General features: G+C 36.1%; 1 protein-coding gene and 1 long non-coding RNA gene across 3 annotated transcripts in view; one reads left to right on the plus strand and one right to left on the minus strand.

The window, feature by feature from the left end:
• The window catches only part of LOC139704695 (uncharacterized), a 40,976-nt gene that overhangs the window by 1,930 nt on the left and 11,094 nt on the right, over positions 1-27,952 (minus strand). The window contains exons 2-4 of the long non-coding RNA XR_011706617.1: positions 26,434-26,731; positions 26,220-26,332; positions 1-582 (exon numbers count right to left, since the gene is read on the minus strand). This is a non-coding gene — a long non-coding RNA (uncharacterized lncRNA). The remainder of the gene's footprint in view (positions 583-26,219; positions 26,333-26,433; positions 26,732-27,952) is intronic.
• On the plus strand, positions 241-27,715 carry Synj2bp (synaptojanin 2 binding protein). Of its 2 annotated transcripts, XM_071607913.1 has the most exons (5): positions 7,262-7,324; positions 9,960-10,002; positions 13,290-13,426; positions 24,758-24,853; positions 26,989-27,715. In XM_071607913.1, exons 1-5 carry the CDS (start codon positions 7,277-7,279, stop codon positions 27,127-27,129), a joined length of 465 nt encoding a protein of 154 aa, XP_071464014.1. In that variant the 5' UTR covers positions 7,262-7,276; the 3' UTR covers positions 27,130-27,715. The 2 variants fall into 2 exon arrangements, with proteins under 2 accessions (XP_027785295.1, XP_071464014.1); XM_027929494.2 differs by lacking the exons at positions 7,262-7,324; positions 9,960-10,002 and adding an exon at positions 241-324.

The raw sequence follows: 27,952 nt of genomic DNA on the forward strand, positions 1-27,952 counted from the left end.
GCCGGAGGCGTTGGGGCTGGGACCCACGTTGAGGCTCTCTGGGAAAAGGCGGTGAGATAAAGCGGTCCCTCGCGGCGAGATAACGCGAGAGCCACAATTCCCTGCGTTCCCTGCGCCCTCGGCCCGGCGGCGGCTTCTTCCGGTTCGCAGGCTTCGGAAACCGAAAGGACTGTGCCTGGGACACCGCGCAGAGACCGATTCACCTTCACCTGTGCAGAGCGCCAGCTGACCCGAGGAGGAAGCCAGGCGAGCAGTGGAACATGAACGGAAGGGTGGATTATTTGGTCACTGAGGAAGAGATCAATCTTACGAGAGGACCCTCAGGTATATGCGGGACTTGACTCGGAGCAGGGGACTTGAGGGTGTAATTGCAGAGCAGACATTTGTTTTGCTAACCCGGGTTTACCTGATCTCGGGGCAGGCAGGCCCCAACCTCGAAGTTTCCTGTAAGCTTTCAGGCACGTAGGAAAAACCTTGGCATCCATCATTAGTCAGATAACGGGTCTGAGGACTCGGCTTCATAATCCAATCGGTTTACCACATGCGTTCACAGCCAGGAAGGGATTCTGTCAGCTAACGGTGCTAGACAAAACGAGAAAAGTCCTGCTTGTAAGCCAGCATATCGCGGATACCATCCCCTTCCTACCCTTGTCTGCTCGATCCCTGTTTTTCAGGGACCGGTTATTTTTTTACAAAAGCATCCAAACTTGGTACTACTCCAGAATTGTTCAGGGTTTTTAATTTTTGCTTTTTCATTTAAAAAAACCAAAATGCTATTTCCTAGGCCCATCTTCGGAGTATTGGATTCAGTATGGATTTTGATTTTTGTCTTTTAAACTGAAAAACTCATGTGGTTCAGATATAGCCAGATGCTCACTTACCTCTTTTTCGTGACACTTCATTACGCTGTGCTTTTGACATGACTACAGCTGCCTTTCTTGAAGTTGATTGCCTTTTCTATAAGGCCGTTTAGTTTTTCCATTAAGAGTTTTAGATTTAGGATTACACTACCTAGGGCCAAATCTTTATCTAGCCTCTTACTAACTTTGTAACTGATGCAAGCCTTAATTTCTCCTCTGTAAAATGGGAATGGTTATAGAATATACTCCTCTGTAAAATGGGAATGGTTATAGAATATACTCAGAGTGTTGTGAGAGTGAAATGAGTTAATCTCTGTAAAATATTTAGAACATTGTCTGACATGTGTAAAGCAGTGTGTTTGCTACCGTTGTTATTGTTAATGGATGAATGGCTAGGTGACAGTTAAGTCTTGCCAAATACTGTATTTCAAGTGCCTCTAATCAAGTACTCTGAGTTCTCTGAAATTCCTTTCATTCTTTTCTCTTCTCATTGCCACTACCTAGAACCATCCGTCACCTTCTCTTATGTGGAATTTTGCAATAGTTTACTCACTACTAATAGATCATTCTTTATGAAACATGACTTTCAGATTTATCCATATTTGTGTCTTCCTTCCTGTTGTTTAAAAAAAGGGGGGGGCAACAGGCAGTTGATCTTACGATAAGATCATATCATAACTTACTGCTTCTCCCAGATTAGATCCTTCCTAATCATTCAACATTCTACACAATTTATAGATTGTCTCTTATATATTGCCAAGGTCTTTGTTTTATCTCCTATCAAGGAAAAGATGGAATGGCTATTATCCCTTGTTTTACAAATGAGGAAATCTTGACTTTTACATCATACAGCTCTTATGGGACAGATTTAAGAACTGGATCCTTAAAAATCAAACTCTGAAACACTAGAGATAATTTTATTTTGTTTTGTTTTTGTTTTCCTACTGAAGTCTCCTCTCTCTACTAGGAGGTTTTCTGATTTTTTAACAAAAATGTATATTTCAGCCAGGTATGTTAGTTTTAGGGTGTGGTGGCACACACCTGTAATCCCGGTGGATCTGGAGGCTGAGAAAGGAGGATCACAAGTTCAAAGTCAACCTAAACAACTCAGTGAGGCCCTGTCTCTAATAAAATACAAAATTGGGCTGAGGATGTGGCTCAGTGGTTGAGTGCCCCTGAATTCAATCCCTGGAACCCCCCCACACACACACAAAATATATATTTCATTTCATTTCTTTTCTTTCTTTCTTTTTTTTTTTTTTTTTTTTTTTTTGGCTAATGCTTTGTCTAGTGCATGACACAAAATGAACAGTAAAGTAAATGACCAAACTGATATATTAGAATAACATAATGGAATGTGTTTCAGTAAAAAGAACCAGCAACAAGGTTTGTTTAAGCTTTTGCAAAGTCATAAACAGAATTCTCCAGTAGATAACAATTTGACAAAAAAAGAATGAGGTTGGACATAATGTGTTATAGTGACAGCTAGGAAATTAGCTAAGATACAATAAACAAGGGGAAGAAATAGGTGGAAAAACTCCACGGAACAGAAGAGCTCTGAAGATGAGTCTAAAGGTCAGAGCATGGTGGTGCATGCCTATAATCCCAGCAGCCTAGGAGGCTGAGCAGGAGGACCAGAAGTTAAAGTCAGCCTCAGCAACTTAGGCCCTAAGCAACTTAGCAAGAACCTGTCTCAAAATAAAATATAAAAAGGGCTGGGGGTGGGGTGGGGAGAAGGATTAGTCTAAAGGTCTTTTCAGAACAATCCTTAAGAACATCTAGCCATTATTTGGGGGAAACAGAAATGAAAGATAAGTGGATAGGTGCATCCCACTTTGTGGAGCCATATGACTAAGTGGATTATATTTGAATAATTGTGAAATTATTTATTGAGGGAAAGACAACTAAAATGATAGAAATGTTAGTTTTAGAAGACTCAAAATTAAAGTAAAACTTTAAAATTTATTTACTGTTTGTTACATGTCTACATATGATTAGGAATTTTTGATACTGAAGGACAAGAAATGATTCTTGTACAATAGGATATTTGTTAGTCAAAAGAAAATGAGGGGCTGGGGTTGTGGCTCAGTGGTAGAGCGCCTGCCTAGCACGACATGTGAGGCCCTTGGTCAATCCTCAGCACCACATAAAAATAAATAAATAAATGAATAAATAAATAAAGGTATTGTGTCTAACTGCAACTAAAAAATAAATATTTTTTTTAAAAAAGAAAGAAAATGAGACTAAGCCAGGCAGGGCAGGCCTGTAATCTAAGTGGCTTGGGAGGTGGAGACAGGAGGATTGCCAGTTCAGAGCTAGCCTCAGCAAAAGTAAGATGCTAAAAAACTCAGTGAGACCCTGTCTCAAAATAAAATACAGAATAGGGCTGGGGATGTGACTCAGTAGTTGAGTGCCCAAGTTCAATCCTCACTACAAAAAAAAAAAAGAAAGAAAGAAAGAAAATGAGAATAAAAGTGTCACTGAAAAACAAAAATCAACTAAAGGTAAAAAAAAAAAAACCCTGTATGGATGAAGTATTGTTAATTACTTAAAGTACAAGCATTAAATGTTTCAATCAATAGGCAGAATGGAATAAAAAAGATCCAATGATATTCTGTTTGCAACAGATTCACATTAAAACTAGAGATTCAAGTAGATTTATAATGAAAGAATGAAAAAGGATATTCCATTCAAAAGATTGCTGGAATGATTGTACTAATTTCACACAAAATAGATTTAATGAGTAAAAAATTACAAGACACTCAGGGACATTACATAATAAAATTTTTATTGGTTCTTTTTAGTTATACATGACAATAGAATTAATTTTGATATAATTATACAAGCATGAAATATATCTTATTCTAGTTAGGATGTACATGTGTGATGTACGTGATGGTGGGATTGATGATGGTGTATTCATATAAGTACATAGGAAATTTGTTTTGGATTTATTGCACTGTCTTTCCTTTTATCCCCTCTCTTCCCTTTCTCCCTCTTTACCTTATCTACTGAACTTCTGTTTTCTCCTCTTCCCACTTATTGTGATTAGTATACACATATCAGCAAAAACATTCGACCTTTGGTTTTTTTGGGACTGGTTTATTTTACTTAGAATAGTTGTCTCCAGGTCCATCCATTTATTTAGAAATGTCATAAAGTCATTCTTCTTTATAACTGAGTAATACTCCATTGTGTATGTATACCACATTTTCTTTGTCCATTATCTGTTGAAGAGCATCTAGGTTGGTTCCATAGCTTAGTATTGTGAATTGTGCTGCTATAAACATTGATATAAACATCACTGTAATATGCTGATTTAAAATCTTTTGGATTTAAACCAGGTTGAGATAAATGGGTCAAATGGTGGTTCTATTCCTAGGTTTTGAGGAATCTCCATACTGCTTTCCAGAGTGGTTGTACCAATTTGCAGTCTCACTCAATGTGTGAGTGTACCTTTTTCCCCACATCCTTGCCAATATTTATTGTTACTTGTATTCTTGATAATTGCCATTCTGATTGGAGTGAGATAGAATCTCAGTGTAGTTTTAATTTGCATTTCTCCAATTTCTAGAGATGTTGAACATTTTTTCATGTATTTATTGACCATTTGTATTTCTTCTTTTGGAAGTATCTGTTTAGTACTTTGCCCATTTATTGATTGGGTTATTTGGTTGTTTTAGTGTTGAGCTTTTTGAGTTCTTTGTATATCCTGGAAATTAAAACCCTATCTGAGGTACAGGTGGCAAAGATTTTCTCTCATTCTATAGGCTGTCTCTTCATACTCTTGATTGTTTCCTTTGCTGTGGAGAAGCTTTCTATTTTGATATCATCCCATTTATTGATTATTGATTTTACTTTTTGCACTTTAGGAGTATTGTTAAGAAAGTCAGTTCCTGAGCTGACATGTTGGAGTGTGGGCCTACATTTTCTTCTAGTAGGTGCAGGGTTTCTGGTCTAATTCCTAGGTCTTTGATCCACTTTGAGTTGAATTTTGTGCAGGGTGAGAGATAGGGGTTAAATTTCATTTATGTAGGGATTTCCAGTTTTCCCAGCACCATTTTTTGAAGAGGCTATTTTTTTTCCATTATATGTTTTTGGCGCCTTTATCAAGTTTGAGGTAACTGTAATCTGTGGGTTTGTCTCTGTGTCTTCTATTCTGTTCCATTGGTCGTCTTATCTGTTTTGGTACCAATGTCATACTGCTTTGTTACTATAGCTCTGTACTATAATTTAAGGTCTAGTACTGTGATGCCTCCTGCTTTGCTTTTCCTTGCTAAGGATTGCTTTGGCTATTCTGGGCCTCTTAATTTTCCAGATCAGTTTCATGACTGCTTTTTTTTTTATTTATTTATATGAGGAATGTCATTGGAATTTTGATGAGAATTGCATTGAATCTGTAAAGCGCTTTTGATAGTATGGCCATTTTGATATATTAATTCTGCTTCTTCAAGAATGTGGAGGGTCTTTCCATCTTCTGAGGTCTTCCTCAATTTCTTTCTTTGCTATTCTGAAGTTTTCATTGTAGAAGTTCTTTACCTCTTTTGTTAGAGTGATTCCCATGGGACTATTGTGAATGGGATAGTTTTCCTAATTTCTCTTTCAGCTATTTGTTGTAATATAGGAATGCAGTTGATTTTGGGGTGTTAATTTTGAATCCTGCTACTTTGCTGAATTCATTTATAATTTCTAAAAGTTTTCTGGTGGAGTTTTTTTGGTCTTCTAAATATAAGATCATGTTGTCCGCAAACACATATAGTTTGAGCTCTTCTTTTCCTACTTGTGTCCCTTTAATTTCTTTCTTTTGCCTAATTGTTTCAGCTAGAGTTTCAAGGACTACGTTGAATGGAAGTGGTAAAAGTGAACACCCTGTCTTGTTGCAGTTTTTAGAGGGAATGTGTTCAGTTTTTCTCTGTTTAGAATGATGTCAACCTTGGATTTGTTGTATATAGCTTCTACAGTGTTTATGTACCTTTTTTTAAAAAAAAAAAAAGTTTATTTTTTAGTTCTAAGTGGACACAGTTTCTTTATTTCATTTTTTTATGTGGTACTAAGGATCCAACCCAGTGCCTCAAACATACTAGGGGAGTGCCTAACCACTGTGCCACAACCCCAGCCCATGTTCCTTTTTCCCTATTTTTTACATAATAATTATTAAAAAATCAGTGCATCAGAAAGAATAATAACTGTAAACTTACATGCACTAAACAACAGAGTCCCAAAATACATGAAGCAAATGTTGAAGAATTAAAGGGAAAACAGATGATTTTACAGTAATAGTTAAATTTTAGAAGTCCAGTTTTCAGTAATAGGACTGTTAGCAGATGAATAAAGAAATACAGGTCTGAACAACATTATCAACAAATTAGACCTAACAGACATACAGAACATTCCATCAAATAATGGCAGAATACCATTTCTCAATATATGATATTGGATTAACTAGACATTCATTTGCATAAGAATGAGTTTGTATCCTTGCCTTATGCAGTATATAAAAATTAAAAATTTATGAATACCTAAGTTTAAGAGTTAACACTATAAAACTCATAGAAGAAGAGATAGGAAAAATCTTCATGACATTGGATTTGGTGATGATTTGTTGGATATGACAGCAATCGCAAAGACAACAAAAGAAGAATAAGAAATAGGGCTTCATCAAACTTAAAAATGTTGTGTATCAAAGGCCATTATCAGGAGTATTAAAGACAATCTACAGAATCAGAGAAGATATTTATTATTTCTGATAATAATTAACAAGCAGAATATGTAAAGAACTCAAACTCAACAACAACAACAAAACAAATTAAAAATGAGCTAAGGATTCATCTTCCATAGAAGATGTACAAGTGGCTGATAATCACATGAAAAACATATTCAACATCACTAGGCATTTGGGAAATGCAGATCAAAACCACAGTGGGATGCTACTTTACACCCACTGGGATGACTATTATAAAATAAATAACAAATCTTAGGAAAGATGTGGAGAAACTAGAACCCTATGCTTGCTAATAGGAATGTAAAATGGTACAACCACTGTGGAAAACAGTTTGGCAATTCCTCGTATCATAAAACAAGGATTACCCTGTTTTCTAATACTTCCACTTCTGTATATACCCAAAATAATTGAAAGCAGAGACTCAAACAGATGATTGCATACCAGTATTCATAGGAGTATTATTCATAGTAGCTAAAATGTGGAAATACTCCTAATGTCCCTTGACAAATTTTTAAAATTTGGTATATTTAATCAGTAGAATAATATTCAGCCATTAAAGGAAAGAGATTCTGATACATGTTATAATGTGGATGAACCTTAAAGACATTCTACTAAGTGAAATTAGACACAAAAGAGAATTATATTATTCCACTTATTAGATATATAGACAGAATACATGATAGAGGTTGCCAAGATGTGGAAGGAGGAGAGAATGAGGAGTTATTGTCTGATGGGTATAGAGGTGGGTATTTTTGTTTATTGGTTTTGTGAGTGTGTGTGTGTGTCTTTGTGAAAATTCTGGATATGAATAGTGATGGTTGTACAATATTGTGAATGTTCTTAATGCCACTGAATTATATAATTAAAAGCCATTAAAACTATAAATTTTACATTAAGCATGTTTTACCATATTAAAGATTTTGTACCCAATAGTTTACTTGATGTCTGATGAAAATTAGTGGGATTGATTTTGTGGTAGAAAAAGTTTCCATGTAGACAGAAGGACAAATACAGTGTTTGTCAATCTAGTGCTCATAACATCCTTGATGTTAATTGACTATTTTGTTTCATATTAATTATATCCAGAACAACAGGTTGAACGGTTATTTTACTTTATAACTTAAAGACTTTATAGACAAGAATCTGAACGAAATGCAGGGTTTTTCCTTCTCTGACCTAAAGATAAGCAGTAGGAACCTACTACTATGACAAAACTCCAGTCTTTCTTCTGGAATATATTATGATGGGGACTGTTCTCAACCACTATCTTAACATTGTTTTTTTCAGAGCTAGCTCAAAGACCAGCTGGCTCCCAAGATAGCAAGCAGTGCTTAAAAGACTTTTTTCTAAAATAGTACATTTTTCTACAAGGATACAGTATGGCAAAATGGTTAAAAGCTTAGACCTTGGCATCAAACAGCCTCACTTGGAGTTTTGGCTTCACCAAAAGCTTTGTGACCTTTTGTAAAGTTGCCTAATCGCTCCATAACTCTTTTTTTTTTTTTTTTTTTTGGTACTGGGAATTGAACCCAGGGGCATTTAACCACTGAGCCACATCCCCAGTTATCTACCCTCACCCCTCTCTGTTTTTTTTTTTTTTTTTTTTTTCTCTATTTTATTAGAGACAGGGTCTTGCTGAGTTGCTTAGGGCCCTGCTAAATTGCCTAGGCTGGTTTTGAATCCTCCTGCCTCAGCCTCCTGAGCCACTGGGATTACAGGTGTGTGCCAACTGCACCAGCCTTCATAACTCATTTTTAAAATTCATCTGTATGGAAGTATAATTTATACTATATTACTTCATAGATATTAAATACTCAGCAAATATTAATTGTTGCTGTTGCTGTTGCTGTTGCTGTTGCCTTTACTTATAAATGGGCTCAGGGTCCAGACCTGTAGTCAGGAGGAGTCTAGAAGAATGTGTTTCTCATTTAGCTTTCCAAGGTTCTTCTACTAAACACACTTTCTTTTCCTCTCAATCCTCTAATGGTATCATTCTGTACTACCTGCAACCTTTTCTTTTTTGGGAGTGTGTTTGGACTGCTCATCAAAATTAGAGACTGAGCAACCCATTTTAATTTTGTTATATTTTAAAATTTATTAGCATATTATAACTAGAGTTCACTAAGCAATATTTTTCATTCACTCGGTTTTTTAAAACATTTGCTGAATCCCAGTCTTTTCTTTCTCCCATTGGCCTTCATCCTTTTTGGACCTTAGATGTTGAGAGTAGATTAATTATATCCTTCAGCTCCATAACATACTATTGTCATCAGTATGTCCCTCTCTGGTCTTATTTTTACCCTTCAAACCTAACCTCCACCCTGTATGTTCTTCCCTTTGAGTATCTACTCTGATATGTCTTTACATGCACTTTGTAAACAGGTAATAGTTTTGTATTTACTTATGGGAAGATAGTATGCTGTGAATATCAACATGACATTTTAAAACTCTACCTATGTTTTTTTTTAATTATTTTTTAGCTGTCAATGGATCTTTTATTTGTTTGTTTTATTTATATGTGGTGCTGAGGATCTAACCCAGGGTCTCACACATGCCAGGCAAGCGCTCTACCACTGAGCCACAACTCCAGCCCCCTATCCATTTTATTTTAATATGATTATTAGTGCTTCTAACTTTTAACTGTATTTTAATCTGTTTTCCAAAAGATGAACATTTAGATTACTGTCAGTTCCACACTACCACAAAATGTCCTGCAGTAAACATAGTTTTACATTAATATTTGTAGATGGGATGATAATATGTGTCCAAACTGGGATGATTTTGAAATTGAAAAGGAACACTTAATAACACTGGGGCAGAAGGTGTATACCACGACTTCCAGACAAACCAGAGTATGTGAACACCCTATTCATGAAAGATTTTTCTAGAGTATAGCTAATAATTAGAAGATATGTACTGGATAGGCTTTCTCCTTCCAGTTGTTTCAGATTGGCATCTGTTCCAGTTTGTTGATAAAATGTGCTGGATGATTGTTGCAAATTTAAAATCTCACCCTTGCCAGAAAATACTCCTAAAGGGGATTTCTAGGTCACAGGTTATAGACATACTTAATTTCAATAGTTTAAGTTCTAATGTAGTCTTTTCCTGTTTATAGGTGGGTGGACTTTTAAATCTGTCTAACCATTTTTCAGGAGTTCTCACATTTGTACTGTGTATTTATTCCTCCTTTTGCAGCAAAACTATATAGTTTTGGTAAGTAGCCATTACTAGTTTATTGATAACTACTCCTAGAACCTTACTCCAATATAACAACTACTGTGTATTTTATAAAGAATTTTTTTCATATTTTATGTTATTGGGTCCTAGTATTACTCTTTGAGGTAGAGAGGGCAGAATTTTTAATCCTTGTTTTACAGAAAAGGAAGCTGAGGATCAGAGATAAACTGACTCACATTTCTGGTAAGTTATGGAGTTGAACTTGGAATCGTTTCTTTTATTTGCTTCTACAGTATTTAAAAGGGACAGGCAAAAAGATAAACTTCTGTTTGTGATTAAAACAGGGATTGTCCAGTTTAGCTTTGCCTTATTCAGAACCTAACACAGTACCTGACATGTGGTAAATAACAAATGTGAACAAATAAACTGGGGATTATCTAGGGATACACAGGGTCCAAGTTTAAATTTTTATTTTAATTTTAATACTGGGAATTGAACCCAGGGACTCCTGTGCATTTGTATGCTAGGCAAATGCTGTCCAATTGAAGTATATGGTTGAGTTGAAACACTGTTACTCAATGTTGTGGAGACTTCCATTTATAGTAGCAAGGCTTTGAGTTATAGATGAGCTCAGTTCTGTAAAAGTGGATGAAGAGGGCTTTACATCAGTCCAGGAGTTCTCATTTTAAGTGGTTTGGTTCATTTATGACAGAAGTTAGCAATGAGTTATAAATGTACCTATATAATGTGATATTAAGGGGTGGGTAGTAGAATGTGCTTGTTTATAATAAGTCTCAGTAAGATTTCTTCTACTTATCTTCTTTTGGATACTGTTCTATTGCTTTAAATAACCTGTGGCAGAGTTCCTTCTCTTGCTAACTGTTGTAATGCATTTGGCTACTTAATACTTGCTTTCTTTTCCCAAGATCCCCAGAGACAACAGCATTTTGGTGACACTCCAACCATACTGAGGATGTTGGATTTCATTGAAAGATTTTCTATAAATAGTTTGTCCCAGGATTGGGACAGGCTGATTGGCCTCATCCCCCTTACCCAAACCTGCCATTGTTTTGAAGTCATTTCAGAGCCTTCCATAATCTGGATCTGTCTACCTTTTCACTTCATCTCAAGTTTTATCAGAACCTCCCTAACACCCCCGTCTTCTATGATACAAATTAAGGGTGTATCTTTCATCCTACCAACAGGGAAAACTTTTTAGAAAGCCCACATATTTTCTCTTTTTAAGTATGTGTTTTCACATTTTCTTTATCCATTAATCTGTTTTCTTGAACAGATACTTAAAGAGAGGCTAGTAGTATAAAGCTGTCTATGCCTATTCCTTCCAGTTGCACCAATGCATTTTGTTTTTTAATTGTTTCCAAATTATCTCCCTTCTCTTTGTACTGTGGCCCTGAATTGTACCAACCAGTAATTAACATAAAGAAGCCCCTAAAGGAGTTTCGGAGTTTCTTTTTCCTATTTACTTTTTTCCTTCCACTTTTTTTTTTTTTTTTTTTTTTTTTTTTTGGTACTGAGGATTGAACCCAGCGGTGCTTAACCACTGAGCCACATCCCCCACCCCCCCACCCCCGCTTTTTTTAAATTCAGAGATAGGGCCTCACTAAGTTGCTGAGGCTTGCTTTGAACTCATGATCCTTCTGCCTTAACCTCCCAAGCTACCGGGATACAGGTGCGCATGGTGGTGCCTGGCATCTCCACATTTTTTATTGTTGTATTATAGTTGTACATATTGATGGGATTTGTTGTTGCATATTTGTACATGCACACAATATAACAACATAATTTTGCCAATATCATTCCCCTGCATTCCCCCCTTCCCTTCCTGCCTTCTGCTCCTTGGTTGCTTTCCTCTACTGATCTTTTGATTTTTAGGGGGTCCATTCTGACCTTTGATTTCCTTTTTCCCCTCCAGTTTCCACATATGAGAGAAAACATACAACTCGTAAATTTCTGAGTTTAACTTATTTTACTTAACATGATGGTTTCTAGTTTGATTCATTTTCCTACAAATGCCATAATTTCTTTTTTCTTTATGGTTGAATAAAACTCCTTTGTTATATATCACATTTTCTTTATCCAATCATCTGTTGATGGACACCTAGGCTGATTGAATAGTTGGGCTATTTTGAATTATGTCTTCTTTTCTTAAATGCATAGGTAAAATCCCTTTATGACAATGGTTTCTATAGAGTGAAATTCTTTCTACAGCTTAGTGGTTGGTCCATGGAAACGGCACTTTGTTAGCTTACTAGCTTTGTTAGCTCAGCTGGCTTGTTAGCTTGCTTGCTTTCTGTATTTTATTATAATAAGAACAGTTAAATCTACCCTGTTGACATATTTTGAAGTGTCTGGATCTGTCTACCTTTTCACTTCATCTCAAGTTATCAGAACCTTCCCAACACCCCCATCTTCTGTGATACAAATTAAGGGTGTATCTTTCATCCTACCAACAGGGTACTTAATATTGTATTATTAAGTGGGATTTGGAGGGGCTGAGGTCTCTCACAGCTAGTGTGGAATTTGAACACATCCCTAGTACTTCCTTACATTGCATTTTGTGTGTGTGTGTGAGAGAGAGCAGCTTTCAAAGTTAAACTTGTGTCAATCTGTAAGCACAGTGTTCTATAGCAGATCTCTAGAACTCATTCATTTTGCATAACTAAAATTTTATACCCATCCAAAATAGTTAAACTCATAGAAATGAAGAATAGAATCGTGTTTTCCAGGAACTAGAGGTTTGGCAGATGGGCAGTTGGTAGTCAGTAGGGAATCAGTTTTATCTAAAGTGAATAAAATTTGGTCATGACTATACCCAAGTATGTGGTTATTTGTACTTGAGATTAAAAACAAAAAAAAGGGGGGGGGGATTTTGGTTCTATGTCTACCATGAAGCATCAGTTACCTTTCTGGTTTTGAGGTTTCCTACCAACACCTATACATTGTCCTCCTCCCATAACACAAAATGGAAAATAATAAATGAAATTCCCAAGATCACTTCTTCCAAAACTGCCATATACAAATTCTCCAGAATCTTGAGAGAAGTATGGAGGGGAAGTTATGGTTGGAAATCTCTTTCTCAATTAAGAACAGTTCATTTCATAATTGGTTAAAAGCTTAGGTTCTTATGAACGCAGCTAATCCTGTTACATTAATAATAGAAATGCCAGGAATGCCATCAACAGGATCAAAATCAAATGTGAGCAGAACCACTTAACATCTTACAGGAATGACTATATTCTTTAATTGTATGTAGATCTTTCTGTATGTATTCAACAGGTCATCTTGATCTCTGTGTTTGTATTTTCAGTCCTACCTGACCTGAGTGGGCAACTTGGTATTCTTGACCTTAACTCTTGAACTTAACTGACCTTGCTTATGACTATTGTAGCTGCCTCACAGTCTGACTTACCAGCCTCTCCTCCCCTAGGCCTTTTCTCTCTCTTTACTTCTCTAATCCCTTTTCTTTCTTCTTCACCCCCATCTCCTTCATTCCTCCATGATTTTCTCAGGGCTGGGCTTCAACATCGTCGGTGGGACAGATCAACAGCATGTCTCCAATGACAGTGGCATCTACGTCAGCCGCATCAAAGAGAATGGGGCTGCCGCCCTGGATGGGCGGCTCCAGGAGGGTGATAAGATCCTCTCGGTGAGAACTGGCTTCTGCCTCCTTTGCTGTACTGTCTCCGTAGTTCTTAGGTCCTACCCTAACCCCTTTCTTAGAAAGATTCCTGCCTACCTTTTTGGATCTGGAAATACCCAGATTATATAGTTGAATGGGACAAACCTTGCTCAGTCTTCCATCTCTACCATTGGGCTTAGAGGATAATAGGATCTTTAGTTGACAGACATAGCAAATTAAACCCATAATATGAAATTACTTGCCCAAGTTCCAAAAATCACAAATCAAAGAGAGGTGAAGGACTGGTGTGGGGAAGAGATTTAAAACCCACAATTTTCATCATTTTTTCAATATTTTATTACCTCTCTTTTGCTAAAAATTAAAAAATGAATTTGTATTTTTTTGGGGGGGATTGTTAGCCTCTATAAATTGATTTAGTTTCAAAGAAGAAAAGCAGGAATTCAGTGTATTTTCTTACCCATTATAGACTCAGAGCTCTTTCTTACCCATTATAAAGATGAAATATTGGAATGCAGTTTAACTTTGCTATCTTATCAACTGTGCTCCCATTTCATCCTGCTAACCCAGTATCAAAAGAAATTAGACTTAGCCTATAGTAAATCAGAATACTGGCAAAATAAGAATTTTAAAACTATTAAAATGCACAGCATACATCTGGCCTCACTTTTCATTTCTATTCCCCATCATTGGCTATAGTATCACAGTATCTCAGTTGTGAGAGAGGTAGGAAGGTTAGGTGATTTTTTTTTTTTTTTTTTTTTTTTTTGTCTGTTTTTTGTTTTGTTTTTGGTGATCCTGGGGATTGAACCCAGGACTTTTTGCATGCTAGATAAGCACTCTGCCAACTAACTGAGCTATATCCTCAGCCTGGTTAGGTGATTTTGTAGATTTTTTTTTTTTAATTAAAACTCCAGGGCTAGCTAAAAAATAACCAGCTAATTACTAGTTGTAAATGATACAGTTGATTGTTATAAAGAATGGAGGAGTGTTGTGGGGGGTAAGTTTTACATTCTTTGGAGTTAGATGGGGGCTTCAAAGGGCTAGACATAAATAAATGGAAATTTGAACTAGGTTCTTTCTTTATGGAAAAAAAACCCTACTTTCTTCTTCACTTGGGCCATAGACCATGAGCCCATGGTCTGAAGAGGAAAAAACTTTTTCTTTCTCTTATGAATGAGGCACAAAGGTTAAGTTGGGAAGAGGCTGAAATAGATGGATGTAATTTAGGTTAAGAGAAGTCTTGATTAAAAAATTAGTCTAAGAGACTTAATTTTGAATCTGCCTCTATAAGATAGGTATATCCCTTTAAAGACTTTGTTGTAGCTTTGTTTAGAATTTTCCCTTTTGAATTATATCTCATGCAGTCCAGTTGAATAGTGATTAAAGGACATATGTGGGAAGTCTCCTGGTCCTCTGAGTTGTCAACTTATTAGACACTTCTTTGCCATCCAGCCCATTTTATAGTAATATGTGTAGGCAGAGATACAAAGAAAACAGAACGTCCACCTCTTCTTCGCTTGGTCTCTGAGTATTCAAGAGATCAGGCTCAGCAATAGTTCTGAATACCTCTTTAAGAAAGCTTAGTCCCCAGAAAATCAGAACACATAGCTATTAGAGATATCTAAATTAACTCAAAAATATTTTTTAAAAAATGTGTCCTAACTGATCCAGAATATAAATATAATCTCATGTATGGCTTTATTTCAGTCCATCTCACTGTTTTTACTGTGTTCTAGCCCATTAAGCTTCTCTTAGGTGCTGTTTATTAACCTTGTAAGATGGAGACAGGGATAATCTACCTTTCATCTCAAATGTATATTGAAGAGTTTAGAAGCACATGATGTCCTATGGCTCCCCAGAGAAAGACATCCTAAAAACTGTAAATCAACTTGGCAATGGTATAGTAAGGAAAAAGAGTGGGTGGTTAAAATAAAGGTATAGCATGTAGGTAGGATCTTTGTGGTTTAGTAATTTGAAACACAAATTACAATCTCAGACAGGCTCTGTGGTTAAAGAAAGACTTGAATAATAAAGGGGTTAAGAAGAGAACTATAGTATTTGAAAAGCTTTGGTTAAATGTAGGTTATTGCAAAATGAAAACAATGAGAAGTTTTTAAGCATTAAATGACAAGTAGCATTTTTAGAACTTCAGACCTAATCCTTTTTTTTTTTTAAATATCATCTTTATTGGCTATATGATATTTCTTTCTTTTTTGGGGGGGTACTGGGAATTGAACTCAGGGGCACTCAACCACTAAGCCACACCCCCAGCCCTATCTTGTAAAATTTATTTAGAGACAGGGTCTCACTGAATTGCTTCATGCTTTGCTAAGTTGCTGAGGCTGGCTTTGAACTCTTGATCCCCCTGTCTCAGCCTCTGAAGTCGCTGGGTCTACAGTGTGTGCCACTGTGCCTGGCAGACCTAATCTTGTATAATATTATAATAACCCTATGAGGTGGATATGATCATTATGCCCATTTTGCAGCTAGGGAAACTGAGGCTTGATGAAGTCAAGCAGCTTGCCTAAGGCCTCACAAATAATAAGTGTTGGGAAACTAAAACTGTGGTCTGTCCAAACTTGAAGTCTCTGTTCTTATCCACTGTGCCTGTATGGTCAGTTAACAGTAGATGGTAATCATACTCATACTGAAATTGGTTTTTCTCTAGAAGATGGACTTATTGGAAGGCCTCTGAAGTTTTAAAATAGGGCTGGGGGGTAGTGATGGATAGTGAGAGATTACTGTCAATGAAAGAAAAGTAGATGATTAAAAAACTCAGCTTACCTATCTTTAAAATTTATAGTAAATAGGATTTTACTTTATCAAAACACATGTTGAAAAAGAGAAGGGAAAATGTCAGGGGATAGAAAGGCAGAAATAGAAAACAGGTATGCAGGAAATAAGACAGAAAAAGATGGAGACATGTAAGAGGAAAGGGCAGCATATTCTCTCTAGCTAGGCCTACATTCCTTTGACTTCAATTTCCCATCTAAGTTTGCTCCAAAATTTTCTTTGTAGATCCCTTTCCTTAACAAACACTGTGGAACAGTCTCTGTTACCTCACTCATCCATGGCATCATATTCCCTCTCTATGCTTAAGTTAATCCATTAGGCCATAACCATGAAATGGTTTCATCTGTTTAGCTTACTTCATCCTTTAATGTACTTACATATTCATTTATTATTGGCTTTGATGTCTCTATGAATGACTTTAAATTATTAGCATATATTTCCTTAAAATTTTTTTTTAGTTGTAGATGGACACAATACCTTTATTTATTTTTATGTGGTGCTGAGGATTGAACCCAGTGCCACACACATGCTAGGCAAGTGCTTTACCATTGAGCCACAATCTCAGCTCCAATATATTTCCATTTTTTAATGGATTTTTCTATTCTCCTGATATGGGTTATTTTTCCATGTTTTAAAATGTGCCTCACTTTTTTCTAATAACTTTTGTGAGATAATCAAATTAAGAATATATTCCTTGGCACACATCCATTTTAGATAATTAATAGAAGTATCATTCAGTGACCTGTAAATTTTTTGAGTTATTATTGACTATCTTTTTATTCTTTCCAAGTAACACCCACATATTGTCTTGATTTCAAGTTCTAAAATTGAATAATTGCATGGTATATCATGTAGTGCCCTCTTTTCTCATCAAAAAGTAAAATTTAATTTTTTATGATTTCAACAAAAAAAAGAATAAAAATTTAAAACTAATCAATGTTAAATAATTTTTTAAAGGTTGTGTTGTATGGGAAACAAAAATAGTTATTAGTAATAGAAGAAAAGACCTGAAAGCTGGAAATTCCTTCCTTCCTTATTTATTTACGTGTGTGTGTGTGTGTGTGTGTGTGTTGATGAGGATGGTTTCATATTAGAATAGGTTACCATGGAAGCTGGAGAAATTTTCTTTTTTGCTTAAAAGAAAAAAAAGAGTAAACTCTCTGATGTTTCTTATTTCCTCTGTCTACCTAAATGAAAGGAGGTAGATAGCTAATAATAGTGGATCTTCTGTAAATTCTCAATCTTTTTTATGAAATTCAGGGTGATGCAGCTGGCTTATTACACTGCATAGATGCATGCTGCTCTTTAACCAAACCATTTATAAAACAAAATAGTATAGACTGGGCCATTAGCCAACTGCATTTCATATTCTATTCAAGTACAAGTCAATTGGGTGAAAGAAAGTGTTGGTTAGTTACCATTTATCAATTATTGTACTTGATGGCCTTTCGAGCATATGTCGGGGCTGTGGAAAGTTACAAAGAAGATGAAAGTCTGGTTTCCATTTAGATTAGCAGTTGGGGAATGACCTAGCAGAAACCCCATCTAGTTAGCTATACAGACATTGAAATATACAGCAGAGTCCTTTAGACAAAGTACCTCTACAGAAGAGTCTCTCTTCTTATCTCTGAATCTCTAGCACTGAGGCTTGTTATAACTGGCACAGGTTAAAGATCTAACTTAGTTGTTCAGTTAGTGAATCATTCTATTATAACATAGTGACTCTTTTGGTTGGGCCTGACTAATTGGATTTAGATAACTTTTTTTTATTCTCTCAACTTTGACGAAAAAAGAGACAAAAATGTGGTTTCAGGATCTTGATAAAAATATCCACAGTATTATCTAAGATTGATGCTCATTAAATTGGGCTCATTCTTTCTTTATGGCCCCACATCTATCCTGTAGTGAGAGCTCCTGTTTTGGATTATCCTGAGGCAATTTGAAATTCTTAATCATCCAAGAAAACTAATTTTAGCTTAGTTTATTTCCTAAAGCAGGAATAGGAAACACATCTAGCACAGTAGTTTGCCAGTAGTCAGAGTTGAAGCAAAAATTTTGTGTTAACCCATCAGTTATTAATTAGAACACCACCATCCTGATTCTCCAAATAATTCACTTGGTAAATATTTTTAGTACATTGTAAACTTGTTATTGGGTTCAATAAAAATTATGCCATGAGTTAAGGAAGCAGCAGTAGCAAGTTAACAATTCTGAGATTACTCAGCTGAGTAGCTCTTGGTATTAAAAGTGACATCCAGCTGAGTGTGGACCTGTAATCCCAGTGGCTCTGGAGGCTGAGATAGGAGGATCATGAATTCACAGCCAGCCTCAGCAATTTAGTGAGGCACAAAGCAACTCCATGAGACCTATATCTAAATAAAATATAAAATAGGGCTGGGAATGTGGCTCAGTGGTTGTGTGCCCGAGTTCAATCCCCAGTACCCACCCCCCAAAAAAGGCAGTCCAAGAATCAGCAGTCTGTTTTACCTGGGAATGCAGAATCTCATTCAGACCTGTAAATCAAAATTACATTATAACTTTCCTGGTTGGGTCTCTGTAGTTCAAGAACTACTGTGGTAGGCAAGTATTTTTCAAAAATCTAAAATTATGTCCTATAATAAGAACTACATATACTCCGTATTCATCAAATTGGAATAAGCATATATATTTGAAATAAAAGTTTAAGAAAACTACTTTTCTGTATGTGATAAAATCCAGTATTTAATGTTTTCTTCTGATTTCGTTTTTTAAAAATTAAATACTCTCTTGACCCAATGGGTTGATTTTACAACCTTATGTACTGGGCCTGCAGACTCATATTTGAAACTTCAATACTTCAGTAAATGGAAACTCATCAATAAAATCTGTAGATGCATGGGATGTGTCTTAAATAGGAGTGTCTTAAGTAGTCTAGGAGTGGAGACCAGTTGAAAGACTATTGGAGGTAGTTTAGATTAGGATTCACTCAACTTCAAAATCACCCGGAGATTGAGAGCTGTTTTCTGTATTAGAATGTATGGTGATAAAGAAAGTGAATTCTGTAGATATATATGGTAAAATCTATATAATTTTGTAGCTAAGCAACTGGAAACTATAAAATATTTAGGAGAGATAAATAATAGAAAGCAAATTCAGATTTGTAGTAGAAATTATGTTGTCAAGGGAGAAAATCATAGTCATGACTTGTTTATGAGGTTAGTTTATCTTAGGTGAAGGATGAATTTTTAAAAAAAAAAAAAAAAGAAATTTTCTTTGCATTTCTAGAATTTCTCTTATTTTAAAAGGGTTTTATTTTTGGTACTGGGAATTGAACCGCTTTACCACTGAGCTCTATCATCAGCCTTTTTTTATTTTTATTTTTGAGACAGGATCTCACTAAGTTCAGGACCTTGCTGAGTTGCTGAGGCTAGCCTTGAACTTGTGATCCTCCTGCCTCAACATCTTGAGTCTCTGGAATTACAGGTGTGTGTCACCACACCCAGCAAAAGGGTCTTATTTTTAAAATAGTAGTTAGAATAATTCTTTTATATTAAAATACATTTAGGCTTTACTAAGAGGCTGAGAGGCCTAATTGGCTTTTGCCCTTTATAGTACCTTCTTTTGCCTAATATCATCAATGTCTTTCTTCCTTGTTAGCAGGAGGAGGTTCAAATGAGGGCCAAGATTGTTCACTGAATCCTTGGCAGATAGAACTATTATTAGACTCCAGACCTTTCAACTTTATGATACTGAGATTGTTGTCAGTCAGACTTCCTTCAGGGCACACTTGTAGCCAAACTTCAGGAAAACATGACATTTCTTATGTTCAAGTGTTGTACAAACTGCTCTTCGGGTGTTATAAGGCTTATAATGATGAGTTGAGATACAACTACTTCAAGTTACTCAAAGTAGAATGTAAAATGACATGAGGCAGAGTTCAAGAGCATTATATATTAATGAGATTATATTATATTAATGAGATTATATTATATTATATTTAAGAGCTTTATATATTACAGAGATCCAAAGAAGTAAACCAGTCACATCTAGTGAAATTATGAAGAAAGACTTTGTCCATGAAGTGGCATTTAACTAAGCTGCATTTTTAAATTTTTAATTCTACTTTAGCATATATAAATGAATAAAAATACTAATATTTAAAGACCTATGTTTTATGCATGTGTAAAGTTAACATTAAATACCGACAAAACTATAAAATCTAATTTACATCATTAATGAGATAGTGAAATGTTGCTGAAATGAGATCCTTGCTTACAGTGTAAATTTGTGTAGGTCAGTGTTTTAAAGTGAAGGTTTGGGGGCCAGGATGCTCGAATTGGAATCTTTGCTTTGTTACTTCCATTATATGTGCTCATAGATGAGTTGCATAGTTTCTCTGAGTTTTTGATTTATCACTTAAAAAATGGAAGTTCCTAATATAAAGGAACCATTGTGAAGATTAATGTAGGTAGAATGACTAGGAGCCCCAAATATAATATAAATGTTAAATAATTTTTCCTGGAATCATTACTGAACATTATGGCAAAGATTATTTTAAGCTCAGTATTCCTACCATGAATGTCATGGAGTGATCCAGTTATTCCACTTGAATTCATATTACTGTGACACTTTGCTGTTGAGACTAATTTGGAGCTGTGACATCATTTGACATTAGCTGACAGGACTGCATTATTAACTTATTTGTATGCTCTAATAGAAAATACCTATTTTTTTTACAATGAGAAATATAGTTAATATATGGGCTAGATTACATAAGTGGGTATTCTCACTACAGTCAGTAATCTCACACCTATTCTCTCCCCTAGGAGTTAACTAGAAAACTGAGTCATTGAGAATTCATTATAAAGTTTCTCCCATGGGGCCTATCTCCCTCATTCCCAAAAAAGGCATAATCAGAAGTTGTCTTGATAATGTGAAATCAAGGTCCATCAACTAGAAGAAAACCCTGTATGTTTAGTCTATATTATAGGTAGCAGGACTGATCCTTTTTTTTTTTTTTTTTGTATGCATTTCTGTTTATTGGCTAATATGAAATGTTTGCACAGTATCATAAACCAAACACAACCCTGCCAATATCCACATATGCATATGGCTCAATATTTAACAAAATCTCTATAAATAACTCATTCATGAGGGAAAAGGTAATTTAAATGAACCTACAATCTATATAAAACACTGAGGAACTTGGTAGTGATGTGGGGAGTAGGAGGGAAACAGAAGGTTTGATGATCTCAGTGTGGCAGGGCTGTGTGTTGGAAAGAGTAGTGCTGTAGTATTTGACACCCTTACCAAGCTTGGATTTGAGAACCTTGGAGGAAAAAGTTCCTTTCACAGACTACCTTTGGTCAAAATCCAAGTCAACAAAACTCCTACTCTTTGCCAGCAAACACTGCAGGACTGATCCTTTTAAAGATCAATCTTGGAAGATAAGTAGAATTTTGGAAAAGGGAATAGCATTTAGGTGATGAATATAGCTTAGCATAGATATGAATGTTTATGTTTTAGGTCCTAGAGGTCAGTAAGCTATGCATATCTCGGGCATAGAATATATAAAGGAAGAGAGAGATTAAACTGAGAAAGTGGGTTAGAGCCTTTTCCTGGAGGACTTTGCATACCAGTTTGAGAAATCAAGTATGCACTCTCCTTGCTCCCCAATTTTGTTTTTGTGTCTTAAACAGCAAAATGGTATTAACATTTTAGTGTGAAAAGGTGGTCGTAGCAATGAGAAGGAAGTCAGGAAATTTCTGGTTTTGTGGGAAGTTACTAAGAGGCTTTGGATATGTTGAATTGAGGTCTAGTAGAGCATTGAGGTCAAGTATAAGCATTCAGCAGGAAACTGGCAAAACCCAAAGTAAAAGCAGGATAAAAATTGAGAGTTATCTTACAGGTTATGGTTGGAATTATGAAAGATCATCATGAGAGAGAAGGGTTGAAGGACTCACAGTGAAGAATGCTAATTTACCTTAAGAAGAAGGAAAGGGAGAGGAATCAGAAAAAGAATAATTTAAGGACTAAGAGAACTAAGTGTACATAGGAGAAGATTACAAAAGGAAGGAGTTGATCTGAAGATTGAGAAAGAGTTGACGATTGGAAATCACTGCTGACCTTCAAGAAAACATGTTCCTCCTGACTTATATATTATTAAATTATAAAGGAATAAAGAGTGAATGGATTCTGAGGGAGTGGAGGCAGTGCTTGCAAACAGATCTTTAAACAGTTTGGCAATGAAAGACGAGGCCAGGCATGGTAACACATGCCTGTAATTCCAGAGTCTTGGGAGGCAGAGAAAAGATGATTGCAATGTAAGGCCAGCCTCAGCAACTTGGCAAGATCTTGTCTCAAAAAAAAAAAAAAAAAAAATTTAAAGACCTGGGGATGTAGCTCAATTGTAAACACCCCTGGGTTTAATTATCACTACCAAAAAAAAAAAAAAAAGATGCGAAGAGGGTGGTAGTGGATTGTAAGAAATAATTGTATTCTTTATAGAGGAGAAATAAAGCAATTGAGAGGAGAAAATAATAGAGAGAATATGAACAAGTACTTCACTAGATGGTTTATCCTTGATAAAGGAAATAGATCTAATTCAGAAATTAGGGGAAAGGAGCAGTGAGAGGATATCAAGAAACTAAAGAGGATGATAAGAAAAGGGGGAGAGTATGAGAAATCTTCACTATTCTCAAAAAAGATGAGATGGGAATCTGCTGAGAGGAGAGAAGATTGGAAGGGGCTTTGATGGTGGAAAAGGTGTGGAAGAGACACTGCTGTATATTTCTTAGTGGGTTTTTTTGATGAGTAGAGCGTTTTAAGGATAAGCCAGACTCAGCTAATGTGTATCTATCGTAGAGTTACTATCTTTCTCTAGGAATATTCAACTCAGTGATGACAAGGAAAGTAGATGTAGTATGTTACCCAGGACTGGGAAGATGTCAGAAGATCTTGGGGACAACAAATTCTAATGATTCATTAAGTGCTTGGTTGAAGTTACAAATGCAACCGTGAAGATGGGTAAAAGTACCAGTAAAATGCGTTAAAAAGTTTAGACTCTGAAGTTAAAGAGGAAATCCACTAGAGGACTAGGAAGTATAAAAGGAGTAGAAATTGACAGGTTTTTAATAGTTTTAAGTTGAAGCATATCTAATGTTAAGTCTTAAGTGTGTGTCACTCAGTTGGTAACAAAAGAGGAGTGGAGTTGGTAACTATAAAGAGAACAGACAGCCTGAAAGGCAAAAGTATTGGTAAATTTACCAAGGGCGTTAGCAGGAAATAGAATGCTATGAATCTCTTGGAGAAGGAAGATTGTGACAAGGGAGATGAGAGAATTGAAAAAGTCAATAGCTTGAGCTTCAATCAAGTCAAGGATGGTTGGTGAGTTAGGGTGGTAGAATAGTAGCATATGTGGACAGTAGAATGCAAGGATACTCTGATTCTCCTTCCATTATTTAAAAACTAGCCCTAGCTCACTAGTCTCACACAGCTTCAATTGTTGTATCAATGAAATCAATATAAAAATGCTATTTTCTTCACAGGATGAGAGAATTAAGATAACATATACAAAGCATAGATAAATATGTTAATATTCTTACTGCTATTGCTGTTGATAACACTGATGTGTACAAAAGATCTGTATCTTGTACACATTTTACTGTGCTGTGTCACTGGGTACAGCATAGGATAGATATCACTTGTGGCCAGTGTCACTCCTAACCATAAACAGTATCAATTCCAGTATTCCTCACATCATTTACCTTTAACTGCCAAGAGTAGCCTATGTTTAAATGCCCTTTTTAAGGTTTGTATCATCACAGAAATATGGTGTTTAGTAAATTTGAGGATAGGAATGTCTATGGAATCCAGGAAAATTGGTCACAATAAAGTAAGCCCAAGAGAATGTGCCAGTATAGATTTATATCAAAATAAATTGTGTAAACTGGGCATGGTGGTGCTCACCTGTAATCCCAGTGGCTTGGGAGGCTGAAAGTGAGACACTAAGCAACTCAGTGAGACCATGTCTCTAAATAAAATACAAAGTAGGGCTAGGGATTTGGCTCAGTGGTCAAGTGCCCCTGAGTTCAATCCCTGGTATCTATCTATCAAGCAATCAATTAATTGTGGGAGAGTTTCATAGAATTACGTTTCCAGATTTAAAATTGATAATGCTAAGGATTAGGAATATCAAGAATAGGGTTATAACCTAGAAGATTGTTTAGTTATAGGCTAATTCTCTAGGAAGACATACAAATATAGTAAAAGAATCCCAAGTGTCAAAACAGGACAGGCATAGAAGCTGGGAAAAAGGAGAACCCATTTTATTTTTATGTAGGTTCTCTTCCTATGGCCCACAGAACCTTAGCTGTAGGAAAACAACTTTGAAAGTGGGAAAAATGACTCTAAGTAATTTTGCCTTTATTCCTAGCCCTTTGAATTTGCCCTGAAAGAGTTGGGGTGTTTTTGTTTTTTGTAGCTTTGGCCATATGAAAGTAGATTGTTGACTTATGAGATTAGCTGTCTGCTTCTCTTACTATTCTCCCTCACTGTTTTTGACAGGTAAATGGTCAAGACCTAAAGAACCTGCTGCACCGGGATGCAGTAGACCTCTTTCGTAATGCAGGCTATGCTGTTTCATTGAGAGTGCAACACAGAGTAGGTGTCACTTGCAGCCATTGGGTTTTTGCACCATCCTTGTGAGTAAACCTGTGGGTGGGTGGGTTTGTGTTTTGTTTTGTTTTCTGTCACTACTTTGAAGAGCTTGTTTGGCACAGGCAGGAGTTCTCTGGTTCTTCTGTTTGTCATCAAAAGAAATTCGTAACAATATGCTTGTAACCCAGATCCTGCCTTCAAGGTAACGTTCTTTAAAGATAAAACTTAATAGTCAAATTTAAATAGTTGGGGGGAAAATCACCTTTACATTTTGTTAGGGAAAGAAGCATATACCTGCCCTGGAAAAATCTTGTTTATAAAACTCTGGACTACAAAGATGGTGTATTTCCTGGATCCCTCATTTACTTGCCCTATCATTCCATGAACCCTTCTCTACCAACTTGATAACTCTTGACAAAAGCTATCATGCTCAAAGGGGAGTTCTAGGAAAAAGGAAATGGAATTCAAAATTGGGTTAAGACAATATCTGTCCATCACTTCTTATTTCCTAGTGATTATAATTTGGATGATGAATATGAAGGGTACTTAGTAGACAGTTCTTCCCACAGCACCAAGAATTTCTAAGTGTATTCACAGTACAGGTTCACTGTGCCTTTATAGTTATTCCTTCTTAAATTGGTATATTCTTTGCTTTACCTAGTGACTGAGTAAAGAGAGGCTATAGAAGTTTGAGAGAAACTAGTAAAAAAAAAAAAAATGGAGAAGGAAAAACACAAAAGCTGAGCTAGCACCTAGTATTACAAACAGAATGTGGGTATGATGGATTAGAAAGCAGGTTGATAAGCCCAGTGTAGTGGCACAGGCCTATAATCCCAGGCGGCTGAAGCAGGAGAATCGCAAGTTCAAAGCCAGTCTCAGCAACTTTAGCGAGACCCTAAGCAACTCAGTGAGTCCCTGTCTCTAAATAAAATACAAAAAAGGGCTGTGGATGTGTCTCAGTAGTTAAGTGCCCCTGGGTTCAATCCTTCAATCCTCGGTACCCACCCCAACAAAAAAAGAAAAAGTTGATAAGAGACAGTATTGGTCATCCACTGCTTGTGCCTTGACTCTTCTGTATTTCTAAAGTATGGGAGAATTTATGTAGTAGGTAAAGGCAATTAAATATAGGCATATACTTAAGATATAATTAGGATTCTTTTTAAAGGTGTGTGGGAAGTGCTTTGCAGTGTTCACTTTAGGGAGCATTTATAAATAATTCCTAATATAACAGATCCTGATGTTCAAGGGAATTGGCCTAGTCCTAAAATACATGTCTTCCTATTGAATATACCCTCTCAGAACATCAAGAAAGAAATGAAATGTGTAGAAGTGGGATAGAGGGTGTAAAAGGTAGTTTGTGTGGTCTTACCTTTCAGATGGAGGGGTTAAAGTTTCATAGGTTATCACAAGGAGGTATCTAACAAGATAGCACCATAATTATTGCAAGTTAATCATTAAAAGTTGATATTCAGAAGGGCCACCCTGAAAAAAATGCAATAAAGAAAGATAATCCAATCTCAAAAGGAATATTTAGGCATGAGAAATTATAATAACTAGTATATAATTTATTATTACTCACTTACCTCTCATTCTTTAACCTCTCTTCCATATAGGTTTCACCTTAGTGTTATAAATTAGGGCATGAAGGACAAGACCTCATCTTAGGAGGGAGGGGATACCTTCCAGGAACTGAAAAACATTTCCAAGTGATGGCATTGCACTTTTATTTACATTTCCTTGATCTGATCTTACCGCATTCTGATGATTAATAATCATATAAGCAAACATTCCAAGGAAGATATTCTCCTTCTCCCTTCTCCTTCTTAGTAATATCCAGGTTCCTCACAGGATACATAGGTTTCATCTCATAACTCCATTTTCCTGATATGAAACACATGCAGTGAGATGGAGGCAGTACAGAAACTGAGTACGTCTGACTTGCCCTTGGGGAACCCTCAGACCTATTTTTTCCTTAAACATCTGTGTCTACAGTGCACAAGCTCAGGACAATAGAAAATGCTTGAGTTTACCACTTTGGGTGCTCTACAGACTACAACCCTGGGTGATGTGTCAACATGACATTTCAATTGTGGTAAACACTGTAGTCACTAGAGTTAACATTTTTCTTTCCCTTCCAGTTACAGGAGCAGAATGGACCTATAGGACATCGAGGTGAAGGGGAGCCAAGTGGTGTTCCCATAGCTATGGTGCTGCTGCCAGTGTTTGCCCTCACCGTGGTTGCAGCCTGGGCCTTCATGAGATACCGGCAACACCTTTGAAAGTCTTGCTGTCTTCCAGTGCTCCCAGTGAACTTCCATTTCTTTTCTCCTCCTTCCCTGCTGTTGTCCTGTATCTTTCCCTCTCTGCATAGCCAACACATGATTTAAAGTGACTGATTCCCACCCAGAACATTGCTGTTCAGAAGCTCCAAGTCTTCATATTCTAATGGGAGAGTAAAGGTATTGTTTGAAGGAAAGCTGAAGAAAAGACTTGCTTAGAACAAATGAGGAGTTATATATTTTGCTAGGACTGCTAATAGAAATTCAGCTACCACCCAAAGATGGAACGGTCTAGTCTTCCTGTCATCATGGGTCACACCGTTTTATTAGCTGCCGTGTCTTGAAGGCCAGCTGTATGACAAGAGGAAGAGAGGATTTTTCTTTTTTAATGATCTTCCTTGGGAAGTACTTGTGGCCTTTATTTAATTTCTAAATATATTTTTGGTGCCTATATTGGACACAGGAGACTAAGAAGAGCTTTTTACTTTTTTTAAAAAGCGAATACATATATATAATACAGATACATATGCATATATGACAGTATAATATTGATGCCTTATGGAAAATTAAAGAGGTGAGAAAACTGTTCTGTGGTTTCTAGATTTCTGTATATAAGGGCTAATCTTAATTGAAGAACTTTTAAACAGCTATTTGCAGAACATATGTAATGGGAAACAGGAAGTTGAACTTTCAAAGGGCATCCTAATCAAAGTCATTTAAAAAACAATAACTAAAGCAACTAATTAAAAATCAGAACAATATTTCTTTTCATACTAGCTAAGATGAAGTAGAGGTAAATTTGGTATAAGACAGCTCTGCTCAG

The sequence above is a fragment of the Marmota flaviventris genome, chromosome 2 (assembly GCF_047511675.1).
Source record: "Marmota flaviventris isolate mMarFla1 chromosome 2, mMarFla1.hap1, whole genome shotgun sequence".
NCBI lineage: Eukaryota > Metazoa > Chordata > Mammalia > Rodentia > Sciuridae > Marmota > Marmota flaviventris.